Raw genomic sequence first — 14,264 nt, 5'->3', positions numbered from 1 at the left:
TAAGGCTGCTGGAAGAAGCTTTGGGAGTTCTGCAGCGAAAACATTCACTTATTAGGACATAATTAACTTTTTGTATTTCCATAGAACTCTGGAAAATAATTTTAAATATCATGTGTTCACCTCTCTGCTGTGTGTTAGCATCCTATCAGAGTTTTTAGCTCGTCTATGCAAGTTCTGGGTAAGTTTTGTCCATGGCTGCAGTTTTGGTCGTTCAAAGCTTACTGAGATACAATGCTATTTTTAAAGGTAATTTTTTGCATTATTAGGATTTCTTCCTGGGAAACAAGCTTGAGAAACATTTTGAACATCTGTTTTGCTGATGCCCTTTGGTAGATCATGTTGATGATAATGTTTTTTTCAGAGTTATTCTACAAGAATATGACTTGTGCTCCTCATGAGGAAAACTTGTTTTCCCACCTCAGATGTCATGTAGGATTCTTCTTCCAGCAAAGTAAGAAGATGGACATCTGTCTCTGATAGTGAGCTGGTCTGCTGATACTTCACAGGCAGATGCCCTGAGGAAGCACTGGCTGATTGTTTTATGAAATACCAAGATGGCTTGGTAACACCTGTCGCTTTGGAATTGCCTGTACACATGATGTACATCAAATCTAAAATGTGTAAATATATTTATTTGCATCATTTGCTACCCCTGAGGCCGGTACTTAGTCTGCATTTATTTCTTCTACCTCTTCTGAAACTTCTGGAGACTCTTCTTCATCGTGGTCTCAGTATCGGAGGGGTTGGACCAGCAGTTGTTTTTTGGTGTTTGATTTTTTTTCTAACCTGCCAACAGTGGAAACTCTGAACTGGGCAAAGCAGTCAAGGGGTCGGCTCTCATAGGTGACTTGTTCTGTCTGCTTTGAAGTGTATCTTTATACTTACTTATAAACATGTGGTAAGCCTGCTTTTGGGGGCCTGTGCAGCCAGTAAATCTCTGTGTATGTAATGAGCTTCTTTCTGTCCTGCCTAGGTTGGAGCCCTCTCGTAAGTAAAACAAGGATGTAGCTAGTGACGTATTCTTCATTCTACTAAATGGCCCAGCCTTTCTTGTCCATTTTCTTATCTACTCATTTGCGGGGGGGGTGGGGAAAGCCCCGAAAATCCTGAAAACTCAGCTGCTTTGATTACAGAGGATCTCAATATTGAAAAGTTTGTCTTCAGTTCTGAAAGGAGGAACTCAAACTCTGAATTCAGCTGTCAGCAAGGGAGTAGTTTCAGCTGCATATAAAAAGAACACCTGTGAAATTGGAAGGTGAACAAGAAGTAGCTGAAGTGCTCCATTTCAGCAGTAACTATGATGTTACAACTTTTCTGCTCTTTGGACGAACTTTGGCTTACCCTTTTTCAGATTTGTAGGTTGTAGTTTCTGCCATGTGTCCTCCTGAATATTCTTCCTCCTTGCGCAGGAGGTGGAGTGGTTTAGCATGTTCACTATACTGCGCTTATTCTTCCAAAATTAACTTTTTATGGTTTGCTGACTGTAAGTTGTGGTATACTTCAGGCTCACGTTTAAGAATTGTGTCTGTAGTGAACAAAAATAGCCTGATTTTCCAATAAAGCTGTTAGAAAATGCAATGTGAATTTTAGAATTTTACTTATTAAAACGTGTGTATGTTTGTAAGGTTACTGAAATGGGAAATCTGGTTTGATTTAGTATAAGTTAGATAAAATAGAACCAATAAATAATGTCTGGTTTTGCTAGCAAAATATTTTGCTTCTAATCATCCTGTCTTTGCATGATGCAGAGATTCTAGGCTATTCTGCTTGCTTTTATTCTGTCAGGTAGCTTACTGCTGATAAGATAAAAAGCAGTGAGCATTCTGTCTGGAAGTCTGTCTGCACTGTTTTTTTCCGTGGTGAAATCAATGCACAAATATTCCAGACAGAGAAATTTTTCCTAATTGCAGTGTGGTGTCTCTATTTTTAAGTAGGCCATCAGGATAGCCTAAAATTAACTTTGGGTCAATATTTTCTACGAATAACTCAAAAGGTAAAACTTGTGCGCTTCCTGGAATGCAGAGCAGGTTTCTTAACCCAAAAGATACAGGAACAATAAATTTGTGAAGGCATAGCTTCAGCCGGTTGTAAATTTAATCTTTAATTGTTTTCCAGATTCTTCTGAGTTGTACTTGAAGCCGCCAAAATGGTTCTAGCAGATCTTGGAAGAAAAATAACTTCAGCATTACGCTCCCTGAGCAATGCTACAATCATCAATGAAGAGGTATGTGGTATGCACCTGTGATGGCACTGACACTTAGAAAGCAAAGCTCTGAGAAAAAGTTTTCAAAGACTGATAAGAAGCTTGAATTAGGTTGATGTCATCCCAAGAATCTTTTCCTCCTTCAAATAAAATGTCTAGCTAGAGATTTTAACCCTCAAAACTGCCAAAGCTTGGAACCAGGTTTAGACGTGTGTGATCACCTCAGGCATAGTAGGTCCGTGGTCAAAGAGTCTTTGAGCCTGGTGACTGTAGAGAGACGAGTGTCCTGAGGAGGTGACACTGGAGGAGGCAGTATGGGCCTAGGTTTGGGTGGAAGGCAGGCTGTGAGACTACGCAGAGTGCTCCAATTTATGTGTCTCCATAACTAGACTGTCGAGGTGTGTACTAGGCTGCCTGAAGCTGAAGGACAAACAGCTTTTAATGTAAATCCTGCCATCTGAAATGTGAAGATTATGTTACGTTTGCTGCCTTTTATTTTCAAGCCAATACAGCCTGTAGTTCTGGAAGCTCTTTGACTTGGTATAGTCTTAAATTAGAGTTTGAAATGATAAATAAGTGGGTTTTGTTAAATGGACTGAAAAGCAAGATGGAAAACTAGCTCATCTGAAGGTTTTTTAGAGCCTCTGAGTAAATAAATTGCTAGAAACTCTATTCAGGTAGGCAGGCAGGTGGCTTAAAGTAACTAAAAAGTAGGGTTATTGAGGGTTGTAGGGTTGGAACTTGTCTGTAGAGGAGAGGTTCTAATAAACCTTCAGACAACAAATCCTTAACTGAATCAAATATAGCCCAGGTTTTTTCAGCAGTAGAAATCCTTGTCCCGCAAGAGCTCAAGCTGTACAAAATGAGGCCACTTATGCAGGTGTAACTTTCAAAAACAACTTTGTTGAAGACTTTCCACTTCGAAAAGTCTTAGAACTACTAAACTGGGTTCCTATCTGAGGCACCCGTTAAGGGAAGTCAGAGAAGTCTTGGCACCACACGAGCTGCTATTGTCCTTAATGCGATAGGAAGCGTTCTGTATTTGCTTGTTGTAGTGTGCCTCAGTGTAATGATAGGGCTGGGTGCTAAAAGCCTCGGTTATTTCATAACTACACTTCCACTCTTGTTTTGAACCAGTACTGGCCTAGTCAATACTGTGTACTGCAAAACCATTTTTCTTTTATACTCCCAAGGTTTTAAATGCTATGTTAAAAGAAGTGTGTACGGCATTACTGGAAGCTGATGTTAATATTAAACTTGTGAAGCAACTCAGAGAAAATGTCAAGTAAGTGAAATAATCAAAATGCATTTAGCTTCTAATGTTTGTAAAAGTTGTAATGTGAGATTACAGAAGGATAAGTAACTTCTGCCTTTGGTTTTCTTAGACACACCCAGTTTACCTTTAATAGGAAAATACAGTTTGAATTGAATGTCTGGCCAGTTGCATCAAAAGAGTCTTGTGAAGTTTTGTCAGTTATTGCTGTTACAGTTTCACTTCAAAAAAACTTGCTATCATCAGTTAAGTGGTATAATAAACAAGTTGGTTGTTACTTCCTGGGCACCTCGTCTTCACATGTTCTGTGCTAGGTATAAATAGATCTGTGTAGATGACCAGTACTGTTACTTTGGCTATTTTCAGATGTGTAATTCAAGTAAGATGGAAGCCTGAAAGATGCAAGTATTTTAGAAACCTGGTTTTGCCTTGCATGCAGAAGTGATATCTCTAATGCATGTCGCTTCTTAAATATGTCCTAGCTGAAATCCCAAGGCAAATCCGAGTGCTGTTCCAGCTGTAAAGACTTCATTTATTACTAGGTTAAGGTGATGCTTTAAGTGATGCTGATGTTTCCTGCTTTTCCTGAACTCAGGTCTGCAATTGATCTTGAAGAAATGGCATCTGGCCTTAACAAAAGGAAAATGATTCAGCATGCTGTCTTTAAGGAACTGGTTAAGGTAGGACTTTAGAATTCTGTATTGCATCTCTTCTTGCACAGCCTGGGCTGTGGAGGCGGTGCAGTGGTGAGCCAAGCTTTTAAGATTGCTGTGTGGTACCTGCAGTGATGTTTTCTGTGGTAAGGCTTATTACTGCAAACAGTGGTATTCTTCTTATTCCTGGGTATCTCTCACACTAACTTCAATTGAAGTTTCAAGTTCATCTTGTTCTTACTCTTCAACTGAAATTTAAAGACAAAATAAGAGTAAAGTACTGTTAGCTTCTGGACTGTCTTTGTTTGTCCCAGAAACACGTCTGCACTACTCAAATGAAGATTTGTTCAAACTACTTAGAAACCTTTGAAAAAGTGTTAAGTGACAACTCAGCAGTTCACTGCAACATTTGTCTTTAAACTACCCACTGGGTCAGATCAGCCTGTGGATGTCAGTATTCTGTCCTCTCTCCAGTTAACGGTGTAGTCTTCTGTTCTTCTGTAGTCTGTGCTCACCCATGTGATGGCTCTCTGGAGTGTATTACCTTCTACTCATTTGAGAAGGGACTCAGCAACCCTAAAAAGTCTCCTGTACTGTAGGACTCTCACTGGGCGAGGTCCACCTTGAGCAGTGGTGGTGGCATGAAGGTCATGTTTCTGAGTTGTTTGGTTTGTTTGTGCTGTATATACCGGCCACCCTTGGTGCTTGGTGTTAAAGAAATTAACACTTAACTGTCACAGAATTACTATACATAAAGCTATATACACATGGGCTCTTCCTTTTCACTATAAATCAGCAGCATCTAAGTCAAATTAAGACTAGAATATGCAAAAATTGGCTTGCTTCATGGAATATAAAACCAGCCACCTAGCATGACTCTGGCACTGACCACTGTGCTTCTGAAGTTCGATTCTGTAGCATATCATACTTTGTTCTTCAGCTTGTAGATCCTGGAGTCAAAGCTTGGACACCTACCAAAGGAAAACAGAATATAATAATGTTTGTGGGTTTGCAAGGAAGTGGTAAAACAACGACCTGTTCAAAGGTAAGTTGCTCTGAATCTGTTTGGATGCATGTAGTTTTTGTTTCTTTTTTTGTGAGGGGGCAGGTGATGATCACTGAACTCCTTTGGGGGGATTTCCTTGTGACCTGTGCTGTCTCTGTTAGTAGGAAGGTACCAACTGATTACAATGTAGAGATTTTTTTTTTTTGTGGAGATGAGATGAATGTCCAAAGTAATATTCTTTTGGGGCAATTCACGGCTTGTAGGACTGCCTTCAGGATTTTTTTTAAACTAAGCTTTTGATTCAACAATGTTGTAGTGCATAACGATTCTTTCTGTTCTTTGCTTCTGGGTTTAAGACTAGAACCTATCTCATTCCATTACGTATTTAGGGGAACCAGTGGAAGCTGGCCTCTGTGTTAGATATCTCAGGGGGTGGTGTGAAACATCCTCCAGCCCCAAATTCATTGAGGAAATTTGAATTTATATTTTTAAGGCTAAAAAAGAATGCTCTGAATCAACACTTGACCTATTTATGATGGTTGTTGCAAGGAAAAATTATCCGGTGGAAAAAGGCTGATTCATCTTTGTTACTTTTTTCAGTCCTGTGTTTCTGAGATTCACTCAGGCCATGCCAAATACATCTAGATCCGATTTCATAAGACTTTCCTAGTGCTTCTGTAGGAGAACTATATTTTGGAAGTTTGTCTCTGGTCAATCAAATGCTTTGTGTACCAGGCTGAGTGTTACATGAATGTAAGGATTCCATCTCTCACTTTCAAACATGTCTTTGCAATGGAAATATCTTTGCTCCTCTGGAAGTACAGAACCAGAGCCCTGCAGGTTGTAGCTATTACAGTACTGAATATTGAAGTGCTTCCTGCTTTGGGTAGTTCCTAAAAGCTTGTCCTACCTGCAGGATTAACAGTAAGCAGAACCTAGGAGTTAGTAAAATGGGAACTGGAATTATTTCTAGTCATTCCTAGCTCAGGGAACTGAAGTCAGAGGCAGAGCCAAGCAGCTGTTTTCACCTCACCATTAATAATTACATGTATAACATCTTTTTCTAGCAATGCCAACATTTGATACATGTATGGGGTTACTAAATGGTCCCAGTTACAGGGAGGCTGGCTTGACTCTGAGTCCTCTGGGTGTGTTTCAGCTCCTACAGAGTTTCATGCGTTCTAGTGGGATATGGGTGTAACTGCTTGTTTGGGATTTCTTTTTGCAGTTAGCCTACTTCTATCAGAGGAAAGGTTGGAAGACATGTTTAATATGTGCAGACACATACAGAGCAGGTAATAGTCTTTAATGATGTGGATCTTTAATACTTTAATACTTAAAAAAATACGATTTTTTTAAAAATAGTCCCTTGACTATACCTGTCTTATAGGTGCTTTTGACCAGTTAAAGCAGAATGCTACAAAAGCAAGAATTCCCTTTTATGGGAGGTAAGCATCCTTCAGCATCGCTTTGGACAACAGTTCAACTCCGATGTATTATTCCATATTGACCATCTCATGCCAAGCCCCGTTCAGCTTTGCTTAATAACTTTGATTTTATTACAATATTTGCTCTGATCATACGAGGATTCCACCTCATTCAGTATACTGGCTGCCAGCAGCAGCAGGTTAGGATAGTGTAAGAGCAGATCAGGCATCTGGGGATAATTCCCTGGAATGTTCTCTCAGCAGATAGCAGTTTATAGGCCTTTACCAGACATATTCAGATTTTCAGGAAGTATCTTTACAGATCAAAGTATATTATTTTTGGACAATTTTTTATTGTCAGGTAGAGGCAGCAGTGGACATAAAATAGGTTTCATAAAGAAGTAAATAACGTGCCCCTAAGCTTCTCTGCAGGTGTGCTGTCTGGGTGCTCAGTTAAATCTTATCTCAGAGAAGGGCAGGTGAGAACTTGGTGCAGTCTTCAGCAGGTGAGACAGTTCACTGACTAGTAAGGGCAGATGGCTTTGGAAGGCATATCTTTAATCAATTTTTGCTTGATGTAAGAGGAAGTTCCTCTTGAAATCCAGGTAGATTTACAGTTAAGTTCACAGTCAAGTGGTAAAAGTTTGAATTAGATTCTTCGGGAACAAAGAAGTGTGTGTGTGTATATATATGTTTCTCTTTGTGATCAGTTATACAGAAATGGATCCTGTAATTATTGCCTCAGAAGGTGTTGAGAAATTTAAGAATGAAAACTTTGAAATAATCATTGTTGATACAAGTGGACGACACAAACAGGAAGACTCGTTATTTGAAGAGATGTTACAAGTTGCTAATGCCATAGTGAGTAGTTTCAAGAAATACAATAACTTCTGTAAAATTAATTGTAGTCAAATTCCTGTATGTTTATCTCCTCATGTTCTGTGTGGATTTTGCTGTAACTCCTGGATTATATTCAAATCCAGTTGTAATTTCTAATAAACAAGGTCTGAATGATCAGTTTTAGCTTTCATATCTGCAATTCAAGGAAGCTTTTACATAACTACGCTGCTGTTCTTGCTGTAACTTTTCCTATTCAGAATCTTTGTGTTGAGAAACTAGATAAAAGAACCAGTCTGGTCTGGTTTCCTGGAGCTGTGTCTACAAAATTTTCTGTGATAGTCAAAAATAATTTCCTGAAAATAGAGAAGATGATTGGATAACTTTCAGCAGTTTTGATATGTAAATGAAGCTGGTGTTTCTTGTCTGCGTTTAGAAAGTCTGGGCATTTGTTTGATTCTGTGGCCTTGCATGACAATATGATGCTGCCCACATGATTCCTGCTAATGGCAGCTTGTTTTCAGAGGAATGGATGTCTTAAAGCTCTTAATGTAAAACAGATGAAAGAGGTTATTAGCCATTAATTGCTTGTAGATGCTAATTATTTTATTGGCTCAGATGCTGGCTAAAATCACTCATAACTAATAACTGGAAACCTATTAAATTTTAATATTCTGTGTTGTAGGTAAGTTTTTCACATAGTAATACAGAGTGTAAGTGATCCTTAGACAATACTGCTCATAGAACTGCCTTTTGGTTTTTAAACCGCGCAGACCTCATGTACTGGTGGTGCAGTAAGTTCTGCTACTGAACATAACACGTGAGCACTGAAGAAATGATTCTTTTGTGTATCTCTCATTTCTCCTAGCAACCAGATAACATTGTTTATGTGATGGATGCTTCCATTGGCCAAGCTTGTGAAGCTCAAGCTAAAGCTTTCAAAGATAAAGTAGATGTAGCTTCTGTTATTGTTACGAAGCTTGATGGACATGCAAAAGGTGGTGGAGCTCTTAGTGCGTAAGTATTGTGATATGACAGTGTCCGTGCATGGACAGCCATGGAATGTGTCAGTGTCTGGCAGAAACGTGTCCTGTGAAAGGGGAAAAACTCTAGCTAGTCACATCTAATGGCCCTAAAACTGCTATGCAAATCAAACTTCTGGATTGACAGTGTCCAGCAGTTTGGTTAAAAAATCAGCAGAGCTCCTGTGCTGAATTCCGTTCTTGTTGGACTTTCTGTGTGCTGTATCTTGACAGGCTGTTGACTAGAAAATGTTACGTTTAATCTTCAGCCTTATATGATGTCATGTCAGACTGATTTCAGTGATACAGCTTGTGTGGAGCTGAGAGGATTTGTCAAAACAGTCGAAGTTAACTGACATCAACTTGGTAAATCACTGTCTGATGTGGATCATAAGTGTAAGAGTTCTTAAACTGCCATATGTATTTTACTGTTACTTATAGTGGAGCGATGGAAAACTAAAGAGCAGAATGAAAATCTGAAAGCTTTTTTCTCCCAATATTAGGATAAAATGGAGATGATTTCTTCCCTCAAGTTTCTTAAACTCAGCAATGACAATAAGCAACTTTTCTTGTTGATGATCTTTTCAAAGCAGAGTTTGTATTTTACAGAGCACTAATTGGAGCGGCATCTTAGCTACTCATTCTAAATGCTGGATGTTTTTGTATTAGTAATCTGAGGAGTAAGAAAGATACTCCAGAGAGGACGTGTGGAGTTGGTGATCCCTAGCTGATGATGTTAGTAGGTGGTACAAACAATGCGTGGTTTTTGAGAGGCCATTTCATGAGATATATTTTATTGCAGAGTTGCTGCCACGAAGAGTCCCATTATTTTTATTGGTACTGGCGAGCACATAGATGACTTTGAACCCTTCAAAACACAGCCTTTCATCAGCAAACTCCTTGGTATGTACCATGTCCAGCTGTGCTTAAGACACTTTGAATTGGAAAATAAAAAGTCGAAGCGTAACTTTTTTAAAGCTAACTTCAGACCTGTTTGGCTTTTTTTTTCTTTGCAGGTATGGGTGATATTGAAGGATTGATAGATAAAGTAAATGAGTTAAAGTTGGATGATAATGAAGCACTCATAGAAAAGCTGAAACATGGTAAGTTATTCCAAGGTTGGAATGGCAAGTGTATTAGCATGACCTCATCGCAGCAGGTTCTCTGAGACGTAGACCACTGAGTTAATTGGTGTGGTGTGAGGTAACTTGTGCATAGTGAGGAATGGTTATTCTTTGTGTGCTAAATGTGGAAGGCAAGGAAACTGAGTTTTGTTTTTTGAGTGATAAGTCTGTCAGACTATAACTGCAGAATAACTAAACTCTTGAGTGTGTGCTATCTAAAATGGCTTAACCATGTTAATAGTGGAGAAGAGGTTTATTTATCTGCTTAGCAATGCAGCATAGTATTTACCTTGTAAATACACAGGATAATTGAGAAAGGACAGACAGAATAAAATGCTAGCGTGACTTCTGCTAATCTTCTTGTTTTTCAGGTCAATTTACCCTAAGAGATATGTATGAACAATTCCAAAACATCATGAAAATGGGACCATTCAGTCAGATCTTGGTTAGTTATCCTCAAAATAATTTTACTTTATCAGAATTCTCATTTATATTTAACAAATTTCTGCTGTAAACTTAAAACTGCATTGAAACTGGTGTTAGTCTGTGCTTCACCTTTTTCAGAAAAGGTGAAATGTTTTGCTTACTGTGATAAATAACTGTTGAACTAAAACCTGCTGTACACGTTTCTGGCTGCTTAATTAAAGTTAGCTTTGCCTCTTATGACACAGTTTTTGCTTCCATTTTTAAAATAAGGGTATGATCCCTGGTTTTGGAACCGACTTCATGAGTAAAGGCAATGAACAGGAATCAATGGCCAGGCTAAAGAAACTGATGACTATAATGGACAGTATGAATGACCAAGGTAAAATAAACTTCACCTCAATTTTTTTTCTCCTTTATTGTTGAACTAGCTCTCTGGAATCCAAGATGTGTTGTTTCTAATACTCCCATAACTCTTGCAGGAGAAAGACTCTCTTACCCTTGTGCTAAACCATTAATATGGCTTAAGTATGCTGAGAGTATCATTTATTCAGGCCACTTTTTCTATCAGAGTGATTAACACAGGAATGTTAACAGCTTTTTAGCACCATTCCCTAGAATATTATATTTCAATTATTTATGTAAACTTCTGCATTGTCACTTCTAAAACTCTGGGTTTGTTCTCTGGCTCAAAACTAAATTCTCAATAATAGTAACAAATTTGCTACCAGCTGTAACAGATCTTAATGTCAGTACCTGAATGGATTTTTCTTTCCCACACTGTAATGGCAGAACTCGACAGTACAGATGGTGCCAAAGTTTTCAGCAAGCAGCCAGGAAGAATCCAAAGAGTAGCCAGAGGCTCAGGTGTTTCTACCAGAGATGTTCAGGAGCTCTTGACTCAATACACGAAGTTTGCACAGATGGTGAAGAAGATGGGAGGCATCAAAGGGCTTTTCAAAGGTAAAACAGACAGACAAACCCACATTTATTAACTCAGTGGGGAGGTCTCTTCATGTGTGGACACGGGGGAAATGTGAAAACGTTGATGAGGTGTTGGGAGAGGAGAAAATGAGTTGTAGCTCACTCATTTTCGTAATGTTTGAAAGCTCTTTTATATAGCTGGTAAGAGCTGCACTATTCTTCGTGACACCAATGTGTAACTCAGCAGTGAAAACCACAGTGTCGACTTGGTTACTACCACAGCGCTGACACTTCAGATATGTGGGGCACGGAGACAGTCAGTCTCTAAAATACTTTTAAGTGACTGATGCAGTAACTTGATGATGCACTTGAATGGATTTGAATCTAGAATTAGGAGGTGAAATTCTGATTTATTTTCTTTTCAGTTCTGTATATTAATCCACTTTCTTACTGATTGCTTTTTTGATTATTTTTTTTTTTTCTTTAGGTGGTGATATGTCAAAGAATGTAAACCCATCTCAGCTGGCCAAACTGAACCAACAGATGGCAAAGATGATGGATCCAAGAGTTCTTCATCATATGGGTACGTGCTGGCTTTTTACAGCTTCAAGAGAGAATTACCAGTTACAGTGGAGCATTTGAAATGCGGAAGTGAGGAAGGTGATGTTAGAATGTGTGCTTTATGTATCAGTTTTGAGTATTTCTGGGTTTTCTAACAAGAATCAGAAAGTTTAGTCCATAAGTTACATATACACTTAGCAGTGCTTAATGTAGTCTCTTCATTTGGATTCAGCTCTCAAAATGAGCAGTTGGAGTGGTGTCTAATGAAATAGTAGCATGATGACAAGAAGCATGACTGTGGTAAAGCAAATCTATTTTAAACTTCTCTTATAAGCTTTGCCTTGAATTAAATTTGACAAGAGTAGCGTTCAATAAAGACTCCCATACCGGAACCTTTGCTAGTTGAAAGTGGTCATTCTTTCAAGGGTTGGGTTTTTTTCCTCTTGTCTTGATCTTAATGTACAGGTCATTTTAAAAGCCCCTCTAAGCCTGGTGTTTTGGAGATCTTCCTGTAATTGCTCGCTCAGTTGTCCATTTCTAATGGCTACTTAAACTTGGCTTGACAGTCTGGGGCTTCTGTGGTTGTATTTTACTGAAATAGCGCATGTGCTGTAATGAGGCCTCAAGCAAGACCGCCGTGCCTCAGCGTTAACTAACGCGTCCCTGTTCTCACTCACTTTCTGCAGGTGGCATGGCAGGATTGCAGTCAATGATGAGACAGTTTCAACAAGGTGCTGCTGGGAATATGAAAGGCATGATGGGATTCAATAATATGTAAAGAAGCCTTAAAAATGGACTTGGTTGACTCTTCGTTGCAACTTCAGTGAAAGTATTTGCTTTCTTCCTTTTTACAGTGTTGGGGGAGTGGTCTTTTGAAATCTTATTCAGGCTTCTCAGTTTCTACATCTGACTTCTGAAAACTATTTTTGCTTAAATTAGCTCCTCTCCACTAATACCTGATGGCACAAAGAGTAATTCAATTTAATAAAATCATGATGTAAAATTGTAATATTTAGAGACACTTTTTAATTGTTTACATCAAATGGCAGCCATTATATTTGTAAACAACCCTGATCTTTGGTTATAGTAACATAAAATGTCACAAATACGCTGTAAAATAAACTTCAAGTGGTTATAAACATGGGAATGGCCTGTTTCTTCAGTTGATTGGTAACAGTCTTTATTAGTATGTAATGAGATAATTTCCTTAGTTTGAGTTATTTCTCATGACTGTTGTAACTCATGGTTGGCATTGCTATCATAATTCAGGATCCCAAATGTGCTGTTGCTGCTCGCTTGTTCTCCTTGGGGTGTTTTTAGAAGGTGGACGCGCTGTGCTCAGTTTTGTACAAAACTTGGTTCTCCAGGATTTTCTGGTTCTTTCCCCACACATAAAGAATGAAGTGGCTAAACCACACAGGTATGTGGGTATCAAGCTGTCTCCTGTGGAAGATAATCTGCATACCAGGCTGCCAGGTAAGCAGTTCTTTTGTTACGGAGATGTTAGACATCATTAGATGGAGCTCTGTGTTGGTACTGAGCTCAAAAGAGATGTAGATAGCTGTGTCTGACAGCATATTGCCCCAGCTCAGCTACAGTCTGATCTTAACTTCCTCTAGCGTTTCTTCTTTCAATATTCCAGTTTAGTGTAGGTCTCAAAGGGGTGGAACCTACAGCCACACCTCAGGAACTGGGTAGACCAGATGGACCTTAAACTCCAACACACCTCTTGGGAAATACAAGATCTTTCACCTGTATCTTAAGGCAAGATGGTATATAATGAATTTATTTTAATACAGCACAAAGTGTGTGGGTTGTAAATGGATACCCATCTCTTCTGCTTACCTGAGATAAATGCAGTAATTAAGTGTGTCCCTGTCAGCTGGTTCTTTGAGAAGGTGGCAGCTAAGACAGCTGACAACGAATAGTCACGTAGGTCATTGTGCTCTTCTGCTAATAAAACAAGGTATGCTGTACCGTAGTTGATAATTAGTCATTAGTGGTGGGTGTATTCAGCGGGGGGAGGATGCTGAAAACTCTTCAGGTCTGCAATTTACCTGCAGCACTGTGTTCTGCGAGTCCCTGCATATCACCATCAGCTACTTCAGTGGTGTGTGTTCACTAAAACAGTTTAAATTAGGGGTTTTTTTAATAGTATTTTCAGTTCTTGAGAGTACAAACCACTACAATACACAAAACCATAGAGCACGGAGTAGCAAACGTTGGCTTGGAAGGCAGTTGGTAGGGGAGAGTGGACAGTTAAGTTGAATGCTTTGGCTGGCAGTGAAACATGAATAGGCACATTGAGGATGAACAGAGGAGCCCTGTGCTTCCGGGCAGGCTCCGTCAGACTGTCGAGTTACCAACAATCAACTCTTTCTATCTTCAATTCCTTGCATATATTTGGTTTTAGTCTTTAGTTCCCTGTTGCCAAACTAGGACCGCTGCTAGCAGACAGGAAGAGAGCTGTCACTAGCTGTGTGACAGAGGCAAGCACAGAAAGCATTTCCTTTCACGTATGAGATGTGTCAGTTGTTATTTCTAAGGTATACACTGGAATAAAATAGTATATTGCTTTTACCTGAATGTGCCAGGTGGAGAAGACTTCAGTGACTGCTTGGAATAACTGCCTAAGCATATCAAGTTTAAAAAAGAAAGAATGTCATATTGGAGACACTTAAAAGGATTTGAGTTCATCTGTATTGCAGCGCCTATAAAATTCTCTCACAGCTTTATAGGAACCACAGTTTGAGAGAGTATGGGCAGTATCTCTTTATAAATATATCTGTGGATCCTGCAGCGTCTTGAGGA

The 14,264-nt window shown here is 39.1% G+C and overlaps 1 protein-coding gene across 1 annotated transcript; it reads left to right on the top strand.

Annotated features, from left to right (window-relative positions):
* Window positions 1-2,115: 2,115 nt before the first annotated feature.
* SRP54 (signal recognition particle 54kDa) lies at window positions 2,116-12,594 on the top strand. The gene is made up of 15 exons (XM_010143492.1): window positions 2,116-2,224; window positions 3,397-3,488; window positions 4,072-4,156; window positions 5,070-5,174; window positions 6,364-6,430; window positions 6,526-6,583; window positions 7,273-7,423; window positions 8,268-8,416; window positions 9,224-9,324; window positions 9,438-9,524; window positions 9,917-9,990; window positions 10,242-10,350; window positions 10,761-10,931; window positions 11,380-11,475; window positions 12,140-12,594. The coding sequence occupies exons 1-15, from the start codon at window positions 2,147-2,149 to the stop codon at window positions 12,229-12,231; spliced, it is 1,515 nt and encodes a 504-aa protein (XP_010141794.1). The 5' UTR covers window positions 2,116-2,146; the 3' UTR covers window positions 12,232-12,594.
* The last annotated feature ends 1,670 nt before the right edge of the window (window positions 12,595-14,264 follow it).

This window comes from Buceros rhinoceros, unplaced genomic scaffold (genome assembly GCF_000710305.1).
Source record: "Buceros rhinoceros silvestris isolate BGI_N320 unplaced genomic scaffold, ASM71030v1 scaffold41719, whole genome shotgun sequence".
Classification (NCBI taxonomy): domain Eukaryota; kingdom Metazoa; phylum Chordata; class Aves; order Bucerotiformes; family Bucerotidae; genus Buceros; species Buceros rhinoceros.
The sequence above is the reverse complement of the archived record's forward strand: the minus strand, read 5'-3'. Positions and strand labels throughout refer to the sequence as shown.

Coding starts and splice junctions, on each gene's coding strand:
- SRP54 (XM_010143492.1), top strand. CDS start 2,147: ATGGTTCTAGCAGATCTTGGAAGAAAAATAACTTCAGCATTACGCTCC. Junction 4,157..5,069: donor TCTTTAAGGAACTGGTTAAG/GTAGGACTTTAG, acceptor TTTGTTCTTCAG/CTTGTAGATCCTGGAGTCAA. Junction 11,476..12,139: donor AAGAGTTCTTCATCATATGG/GTACGTGCTGGC, acceptor CACTTTCTGCAG/GTGGCATGGCAGGATTGCAG.